This window comes from Salmo trutta, unplaced genomic scaffold (genome assembly GCF_901001165.1).
Source record: "Salmo trutta unplaced genomic scaffold, fSalTru1.1, whole genome shotgun sequence".
NCBI classification, from domain to species: domain Eukaryota; kingdom Metazoa; phylum Chordata; class Actinopteri; order Salmoniformes; family Salmonidae; genus Salmo; species Salmo trutta.
The window spans coordinates 7,066-17,500 of NW_021823181.1; the positions used below are offsets into that span (position 1 = coordinate 7,066).

At 45.4% G+C, this 10,435-nt stretch overlaps 1 protein-coding gene across 1 annotated transcript in view; it reads right to left on the reverse strand.

Annotated features, from left to right (window-relative positions):
• Window positions 1-732: 732 nt before the first annotated feature.
• The window catches only part of LOC115189526 (regulator of G-protein signaling 7-like), a 25,571-nt gene continuing 15,868 nt past the window's right edge, over window positions 733-10,435 (reverse strand). Inside the window, exon 3 of the mRNA XM_029748142.1 lies at window positions 733-1,008. Within this exon, the coding sequence (XP_029604002.1) occupies window positions 890-1,008 (119 nt within the window). The 3' untranslated portion in view covers window positions 733-889. The remainder of the gene's footprint in view (window positions 1,009-10,435) is intronic.

Below are 10,435 nucleotides of genomic sequence, written 5' to 3' on the forward strand. Positions count from 1 at the left end.
TCCCTCCTGTCTCAGCCTCCAGTATTTATGCTGCAGTAGTTTATGTGTCGGGGGGCTAGGGTCAGTCTGTTACATCTGGAGTATTCTCTTGTCTTATCCGGTGTCCTGTGTGAATGTAAATATGCTCTCTCTAATTCTCTCTTTCTTTCTTTCTTTCTTTCTTTCTCTCGGAGGACCTGAGCCCTAGGACTACCTGGCATGATGACTCCTTGCTGTCCCCAGTCCACCTGGCCATGCTGCTGCTCCAGTTTCAACTGTTCTGCCTGCGGCTACGGAACCCTGACCTGTTCACCGGACGTGCTTGTTGCACCCTCGACAATTACTATGATTATTATTATTTGACCATGCTGGTCATTTACGAACATTTTAACATCTTGACTATGTTCTGTTATAATATCCACCCGGCACAGCCAGAAGAGGACTGGCCACCCCTCATAGCCTGGTTCCTCTCTAGGTTTCTTCCTAGGTTTTTGGCCTTTCTCAGGAGTTTTTCCTAGGGAGTTTTTCCCAGCCACCGTGCTTCTTTCACATGCATTGCTTGCTGTTTGGGGTTTTAGGCTGGGTTTCTGTACAGCACTTTGAGATTTCAGCTGATGTACGAAGGGCTATATAAATAAATTTGATTTGATTTGATTTTGATTTGATCTTATCTTAGTACCTGAAACCTGTAGAAGGGGGATCTTACCTTAGTACCTGAAACCTGTAAAAGGGGATCTTATCTTAGTACCTGAAACCTGTAGAAGGGGGATCTTATCTTAGTACCTGAAATGTGTAGAAGGGGGATCTTATCTTAGTACCTGAAACCTGTAGAAGGGGGATCTTATCTTAGTACCTGAAACCTGTAGAAGGGGATCTTATCTTAGTACCTGAAACCTGTAGAAGGGGGATCTTATCTTAGTACCTGAAACCTGTAGAAGGTTCCATCGTCCTTCAGTGTGAGCACATGGTCTGAGATGGGGAAGAAGTAGCCGTGGGCCGCCATCAGAGTGCCAAGGTGGAGTGCCTCTACTGTAACACAACAACAACAACATATTCAACTATAACAACAACATCATCAACAATAACATCAACAACAACAATAACAACAACATCAACAATAACAAACAACATCATCAACAATAACATCAACAATAACATATTCAACCACAACATCAACAAAAACATCAACAATAACAACAGAGCAGTGATACTATCCAGAGCAGTGATACTATCCAGAGCAGTGATACTATCCAGAGCAGTGATACTATCCAGAGCAGTGATACTATCCAGAGCAGTGATACTATCCAGAGCAGTGGTACTATCCAGAGCAGTGGTACTATCCAGAGCAGTGATACTATCCAGAGCAGTGATACTATCCAGAGCAGTGGTACTATCCAGAGTAGTGGTACTATCCAGAGCAGTGATACTATCCAGAGCAGTGATACTATCCAGAGCAGAGCAGTGATACTATCCAGAGCAGTGGTACTATCCAGAGCAGTGGTACTATCCAGAGCAGTGATACTATCCAGAGCAGTGGTACTATCCAGAGCAGTGATACTATCCAGAGCAGTGTCCAGAGCAGTGATACTATCCAGAGCAGTGTCCAGGGCAGTGATACTATCCAGAGCAGTGGTACTATCCAGAGCAGTGATACTATCCAGAGCAGTGTCCAGAGCAGTGGTACTATCCAGAGTAGTGATACTATCCAGAGCAGTGGTACTATCCAGAGCAGTGATACTATCCAGAGCAGTGATACTATCCAGAGTAGTGATACTATCCAGAGCAGTGATACTATCCAGAGCAGTGTCCAGAGCAGTGATACTATCCAGAGCAGTGTCCAGAGCAGTGGTACTATCCAGAGTAGTGATACTATCCAGAGCAGTGGTACTATCCAGAGCAGTGATACTATCCAGAGCAGTGATACTATCCAGAGCAGTGGTACTATCCAGAGCAGTGGTACTATCCAGAGCAGCGATACTATCCAGAGCAGCGATACTATCCAGAGCAGTGATACTATCAAGAGCAGTGGTACTATCCAGAGCAGTGGTACTATCCAGAGCAGTGGTACTATCCAGAGCAGTGATACTATCCAGAGCAGTGGTACTATCCAGAGTAGTGGTACTATCCAGAGCAGTGATACTATCCAGAGCAGTGATACTATCCAGAGCAGTGATACTATCCAGAGTAGTGATACTATCCAGAGCAGAGCAGTGATACTATCCAGAGCAGTGGTACTATCCAGAGCAGTGGTACTATCCAGAGCAGTGATACTATCCAGAGCAGTGTCCAGAGCAGTGATACTATCCAGAGCAGTGTCCAGAGCAGTGATACTATCCAGAGCAGTGGTACTATCCAGAGCAGTGATACTATCCAGAGCAGTGTCCAGAGCAGTGGTACTATCCAGAGTAGTGATACTATCCAGAGCAGTGGTACTATCCAGAGCAGTGATACTATCCAGAGCAGTGATACTATCTAGAGTAGTGATACTATCCAGAGCAGTGATACTATCCAGAGTAGTGATACTATCCAGAGCAGTGATACTATCCAGAGCAGTGATACTATCCAGAGTAGTGATACTATCCAGAGCAGTGATACTATCCAGAGCAGTGTCCAGAGCAGTGATACTATCCAGAACAGTGTCCAGAGCAGTGGTACTATCCAGAGTAGTGATACTATCCAGAGCAGTGGTACTATCCAGAGCAGTGGTACTATGCAGAGTAGTGATACTATCCAGTGCAGTGGTACTATCCAGAGCAGTGACCAGAGCAGTGGTACTATCCAGAGCAGTGACCAGAGCAGTGGTACTATCCAGAGCAGTGACCAGAGCAGTGGTACTATCCAGAGCAGTGATACTATCCAGAGCAGTGGTACTATCCAGAGCAGTGGTACTATCCAGAGCAGTGGTACTATCCAGAGCAGTGGTACTATCCAGAGCAGTGATACTATCCAGAGCAGTGATACTATCCAGAGCAGTGGTACTATCCAGAGCAGTGACCAGAGCAGTGATACTATCCAGAGCAGTGATACTATCCAGAGCAGTGATACTATCCAGAGCAGTGATACTATCCAGAGCAGTGGTACTATCCAGAGCAGTGATACTATCCAGAGCAGTGATACTATCTAGAGCAGTGATACTATCCAGAGCAGTGGTACTATCCAGAGCAGTGATACTATCCAGAGCAGTGATACTATCCAGAGCAGAGTAGTGGTACTATCCAGAGCAGTGGTACTATCCAGAGCAGTGATACTATCCAGAGCAGTGATACTATCCAGAGCAGTGATACTATCCAGAGCAGTGATACTATCCAGAGCAGTGACCAGAGCAGTGATACTATCCAGAGCAGTGGTACTATCCAGAGCAGTGGTACTATCCAGAGCAGTGATACTATCCAGAGCAGTGATACTATCCAGAGCAGTGATACTAACAGTGATACTATCCAGAGCAGTGATACTATCCAGAGCAGTGATACTATCCAGAGCAGTGATACTATCCAGAGCAGTGACCAGAGCAGTGATACTATCCAGAGCAGTGATACTATCCAGAGCAGTGGTACTATCCAGAGCAGTGGTACTATCCAGAGCAGTGGTACTATCCAGAGCAGCGGTACTATCCAGAGCAGAGAAGTGATACTAACAGTGGTACTATCCAGAGCAGAGCAGTGATACTAACAGTGGTACTATCCAGAGCAGTGATACTATCCAGAGCAGTGATTCTATCCAGAGCAGAGGTACTATCCAGAGCAGTGATACTATCCAGAGCAGTGATACTATCCAGAGCAGTGATACTATCCAGAGCAGTGATACTATCCAGAGCAGTGATACTAACAGTGGTACTATCCAGAGCAGTGATACTGTCCAGAGCATTGGTACTATCCAGAGCAGTGATACTATCCAGAGCAGTGGTACTATCCAGAGCAGTGGTACTATCCAGAGCAGTGATTACTATCCAAGCAGCTATCCAGAGCAGTGGTACTATCCAGAGCAGTGATACTATCCAGAGCAGTGATACTATCCAGAGCAGTGGTACTATCCAGAGCAGTGATACTATCCAGAGCAGTGATACTATCCAGAGCAGTGATACTATCCAGAGCAGTGATACTATCCAGAGCAGAGCAGTGGTACTATCCAGAGCAGTGGTACTATCCAGAGCAGTGATACTATCCAGAGCAGTGGTACTATCCAGAGCAGTGGTACTATCCAGAGCAGTGGTACTATCCAGAGCAGTGGTACTATCCAGAGCAGTGGTACTATCCAGAGCAGTGGTACTATCCAGAGCAGTGATACTATCCAGAGCAGTGATACTAACAGTGATACTATCCAGAGCAGTGATTCTATCCAGAGCAGTGGTACTATCCAGAGCAGTGGTACTATCCAGAGCAGTGGTACTATCCAGAGAAGTGGTACTATCCAGAGCAGTGATACTATCCAGAGCAGTGATTCTATCCAGAGCAGTGGTACTATCCAGAGCAGTGATACTATCCAGAGCAGTGATACTATCCAGAGCAGAGCAGTGGTACTATCCAGAGCAGTGGTACTATCCAGAGCAGTGGTACTATCCAGAGCAGTGTGCAGGTTTCTTCATTAGTGCATGAAGAACACAAGATGCCATGTACTGTATATTTTAGCACATTGACTCATTAATGTGAGATAAACCCTTTGAAGCCGGGGACTCAGCATCGTGACTAATGCATTTCATTTTACCACCTGGGTACCCCCTCCCTTAACACATCTAGTAAACAGCTCCAGAAAGCCCAGAACAAGCTGATTAGGGTGGTGTTGAATCGGAGCCAACATACTCATATTGGTAGGAGACAGTTTCAGGAGCTGAACTGGCTGCCGGTTGGGTCAGTGGTCACACGGACCAGGCTTAGTCTGGTTCATAGGATCATCCGTTGGGCAGCTCATTAGTCTGGTTCATAGGATCATCCACTGGGCAGCTCCTAGGTATTAGTCTGATTACTACTCCATGTTAGAGACTAACAACAACACTATAGATAGGATAGCTACTACTCCATGTTAACAACCACACTAGAGATAGGATAGCTACTACTCCATGTTAACAACAACACTAGAGATAGGATAGCTACTACTCCACGTTAACAACAACACTATAGATAGGATAGCTCTACTCCATGTTAACAACAACACTAGAGATAGGATAGCTACTACTCCATGTTAACAACAACACTATAGATAGGATAGCTCTACTCCATGTTAACAACCACACTATAGATAGGATAGCTACTACTCCATGTTAACAACCACACAAGAGATAGGATAGCTACTACTCCATGTTAACAACCACACTATAGATAGGATAGCTACTACTCCATGTTAACAACAACACTAGAGATAGGATAGCTACTACTCCATGTTAACAACAACACTAGAGATAGGATAGCTACTACTCCATGTTAACAACAACACTAGAGATAGGATAGCTACTACTCCATGTTAACAACAACACTAGAGCTAGGATAGCTACTACTCCACGTTAACAACAACACTAGAGATAGGATAGCTACTACTCCACGTTAACAACAACACTATAGATTAGATAGCTACTACTCCATGTTAACAACAACACTAGAGATAGGATAGCTACTACTCCATGTTAACAACAACACTAGAGATAGGATAGCTACTACTCCATGTTAACAACAACACTAGAGATAGGATAGCTACTACTCCATGCTAGAGACAAACAACAACACTAGAGATAGGATAGCTACTACTCCATGTTAACAACCACAATATAGATAGGATAGCTACTACTCCATGTTAACAACCACACAAGAGATAGGATAGCTACTACTCCATGTTAACAACCACACTAGAGATAGGATAGCTACTACTCCATCTTAACAACAACACTAGCGATAGGATAGCTACTACTCCATGTTAACAACAACACTAGAGATAGGATAGCTACTACTCCATGTTAACAACCACACTAGAGCTAGGATAGCTACTACTCCATGTTAACAACCACACTAGAGATAGGATAGCTACTACTCCATGTTAACAATAACACTAGAGATAGGATAGATACTACTCCATGTTAACAACAACACTGGAGATAGGATAGCTACTACTCCATGTTAACAACAACGCTAGAGATAGGATAGCTACTACTCTATGTTAACAACAACACTAGAGATAGGATAGCTACTACTCCATGTTAACAACAACACTAGAGATAGGATAGCTACTACTCCATGTTAACAACAACACTAGAGATAGTGACAGGGAAAGGTACTGTTTCATATTCAGGTGTCTCTCCTCGGTATTAGCCTGTTCATAGGATCCCTCCCCCTTTCTCATCTCTCCCTTCTTCATGCCTGTGGCTCTTTTATTGCTAGTCAATCTACTGGGAATCCAAAGAGAGCTGTTTCTAGATCCACGATGACACAGCAATCTACCCATTCCTCCACCTTCCTCCATGCTCAGTCTCAATACAGGGATTCTGTTACAGAGTCTACCCATACCTCCACCTTCCTCCATGCTCAGTCTCAGTACCCCTGTACTGTTACAGAGTCTACCCATACCTCCACCTTCCTCCATGCTCCGTCTCAATACAGGGATTCTGTTACAGAGTCTACCCATACCTCCACCTTCCTCCATGCTCCGTCTCAGTACCCCTGTACTGTTACAGAGTCTACCCATACCTCCATCTTCCTCCATACCACCTTCCTCCACCTTCCTCTCAATTCAGGGATTACGTTTCAGAAATATTCTTCTGAGACTAATTCTGAGTCACTACCTCAATCCGACTCTGGCTACACAAATCAATGACAACAAGGGATATGATTGCCTTCTAAATAGGGATGGAAAACTCTTCACTGATTCTAATGTGGAAGATACGACTGCATCGGGTAAGTGGACCCGCCAAAACTGATCCAAATAGTAGCATGCGTTGGTCAGAAAAACCCGATCGAAAAAAAAAGTTAGGAATCACCGATTCACATTTTACTTCCTTCCTACCTTTTTCTTAAAAGAGCTCATCTTTTTGTGACAACTGATCAGTCCTATCTTTCAAGTGTCCAACTAAGCAGGGAACTGTGTTTGACAGGCCTTGATATAAAAGCCATTTTGCAATGCCGGAAAAACCCCCCAGGGAACATCAGAGCGCGATGTTGCCAAGTAAAGCCCCCTCGGCCAAAACCTCAACCTAACCCCGGACAACGCTGAGCCAATTGTGCGCCTCCCTATGGGAATCCTGGTCACGGCCGGTTGTGACAAAGCCTGGGATCAAAACCAGGTCTGTAGTGATGAATCAAGCACTACTCGGGAGGTCTTTTGTGTTTTTAAATCTAATTTTACTGCTTTCATGAGTTACCTGATGTGGAATAGAGTTCCATGTAGTCATGGCTCTATGTAGTACTGTGCGCCTCCCATAGTCTGTTCTGGACTTGGGGACTGTGAAGAGACCTCTGGTGGCATGTCTTGTGGTGTATGCATGGGTGTCTGAGCTGTGTGCCAGTAGTTTAAAACAGACAGCTCGGTGCTTTCTACATGTCAACATCTCTCATAAATACAAGAAATGATGACGTCAATCTCTCCTCCACTTTGAGCCAGGAGAGATTGACATGCATATTATTAATGTTAGCTCTCTGTGTACTTTAAGGGCCAGCCGTGCTGCCCTGTTCTGAGCCAAATGCAATTTCCCCAAGTCCCTCTTTGTGGCACCTGACCACACTACTGAACAGTAGTCCATGTGCGACAAAACTAGGGCCTGTAGGACCTGCCTTGTTGACAGTGTTGTTAAGAAGGTAGAAACTAGGGCCTGTAGGATCTGCCTTGTTGATAGTGTTGTTAAGAAGGTAGAAACTAGAGCCTGTAGGACCTGCCTTGTTGATAGTGTTGTTAAGAAGGTAGAAACTAGGGCCTGTAGGACCTGCCTTGTTGATAGTGTTGTTAAGGTAGAAACTAGGGCCTGTAGGACCTGCCTTGTTGATAGTGTTGTTAAGAAGGTAGACACTAGGGCCTGTAGGACCTGCCTTGTTGATAGTGTTGTTAAGAAGGCAGACACTAGGGCCTGTAGGACCTGCCTTGTTGATAGTGTTGTTAAGAAGGCAGACACTAGGGCCTGTAGGACCTGCCTTGTTGATAGTGTTGTTAAGAAGGTAGAAACTAGGGCCTGTAGAACCTGCCTTGTTGATAGTGCTGTTAAGAAGGTAGAAACTAGGGCCTGTAGGACCTGCCTTGTTGATAGTGTTGTTAAGAAGGTAGAAACTAGGGCCTGTAGGACCTGCCTTGTTGATAGTGTTGTTAAGAAGGCAGAGCAGCACTTTATTATGGACAGACTTCTCCTCATCGTAGTTACTGTTGTATCAATATGTTTTGGCCATGACAGTTTACAATCCAGGGTTTACAATCTAGGGTAACTCCAAGCAGTTTAGTCTCTTCAACTTGCTCAATTTCCATATTATTCATTACGAGACGTAGTTGAGGTTTAGGGTTTAGTGAATGATTTGTCCCAAATACAATGCTTTTAGTTGTTTTTTTTATATTTAGGACTGACTTATTCCTTGCCACCCATTCTGAAACTAACTGCAGTTCTTTGTTTAGTGTTGCAGTCATTTCAGACGCTGTGGTAGCTAACGTGTATAGTGTTGAGTCATCACAATACATAAACACACTGGCTTTAATCAAAGCATGTTGTTAGTAAAGATTGAAAATGTAAATGGGCCTAGACAGCTGCCCTGGGGAATTCCTGATTCTACCAGGACAGACTGGGGGCCTAGATAGCTGCCCTGGGGAATTCTTGATTCTACCTGGACAGACTGGGGGCCTAGACAGCTGCCCTGGGGAATTCTTGATTCTACCTGGACAGACTGGGAGCCTAGACAGCTGCCCTGGGGAATGCTAGACTACCTGGACAGACTGGGGGCCTAGACAGCTGCCCTGGGGAATTCCTGATTCTACCTGGACAGACTGGGGGCCTAGACAGCTGCCCTGGGGAATTCCTGATTCTACCTGGACAGACTGGGGGCCTAGACAGCTGCCCTGGGGAATTCCTGACTCTACCCTGGACAGACTGGGGGCCTAGACAGCTGCCCTGGGGAATTCCTGATTCTACCTGGACAGACTGGGGGCCTAGACAGCTGCCCTGGGGAATTCCTGACTCTACCAGGACAGACTGGGGGCCTAGACAGCTGCCCTGGGGAATTCCTGATTCTACCTGGACAGACTGGGGGCCTAGACAGCTGCCCTGGGGAATTCCTGATTCTACCTGGACAGACTGGGGGCCTAGACAACTGCCCTGGGGAATTCCTGATTCTACCTGGACAGACTGGGTGCCTAGACAGCTGCCCTGGGGAATTCCTGATTCTACCTGGACAGACTGGGTGCCTAGACAGCTGCCCTGGGGAATTCCTGATTCTAAACTGGACAGACTGGGGGCCTAGACAGCTGCCCTGGGGAATTCCTGATTCTAAACTGGATTATGTTGGAGAGGCTTCCATTAAAGAACAGCCTCTGTGTTCTGTTAGACGGGTAACTCTTTATCCACATTATAGCAGGGGGTGTAAAGCCATTATAGCAGGGGGTGTAAAGCCATAACACACAACTTATTCCAGCAGCAGACTATGATCGATAATGTCAAAAGGCACACTGAAGTCTAACAAAACAGCCCCCACAATCTTTTTATCAGCTAATCATCAGTCATTTGTGTAAGTGCTGTGTTTGTTGAATGTTCTTCCCTATAAGCGTGCTGAAAGTCTGTTGTCAAGTTGCTTACTGTGAAATAGCATTGTAACTGGTCAAGCACAATGTGTTGCTAAAGGTTGCTAACAGGCTGATTGGTTGGCTATTTGAGCCAGTAAAGGGGGCTTTCCTATTCAAATCAAATCAAAATCAAATCAAATGTATTGATAAAGCCCTTCTTCTTACATCAGCTGATGTCTCAAAGTGCTGTACAGAAACCCAGCCTAAAACCCCCAAACAGCAAGCAATGCAGGTGTAGAAGCACCTGTGTAGCAATGCAGGTGTAGAAGCACCTGTGTAGCAATGCAGGTGTAGAAGCACCTGTGTAGCAATGCAGGTGTAGAAGCACCTGTGTAGCAATGCAGGTGTAGAAGCACCTGTGTAGCAATGCAGGTGTAGAAGCACCTGTGTAGCAATGCAGGTGTAGAAGCACCTGTGTAGCAATGCAGGTGTAGAAGCACCTGTGTAGCAATGCAGGTGTAGAAGCACCTGTGTAGCAATGCAGGTGTAGAAGCACCTGTGTAGCAATGCAGGTGTAGAAGCACCTGTGTAGCAATGCAGGTGTAGAAGCACCTGTGTAGCAATGCAGGTGTAGAAGCACCTGTGTAGCAATGCAGGTGTAGAAGCATGGGAAGTAGTTTAAGTACTATTCTTAGGTATTGGAATGACTATTGCTTCCCTCAAAGCCTGAGGGCAACACGCTCTCTCTAGTAGGCTTAGATTGAAGATGCCCGACAGCCTGGACTCA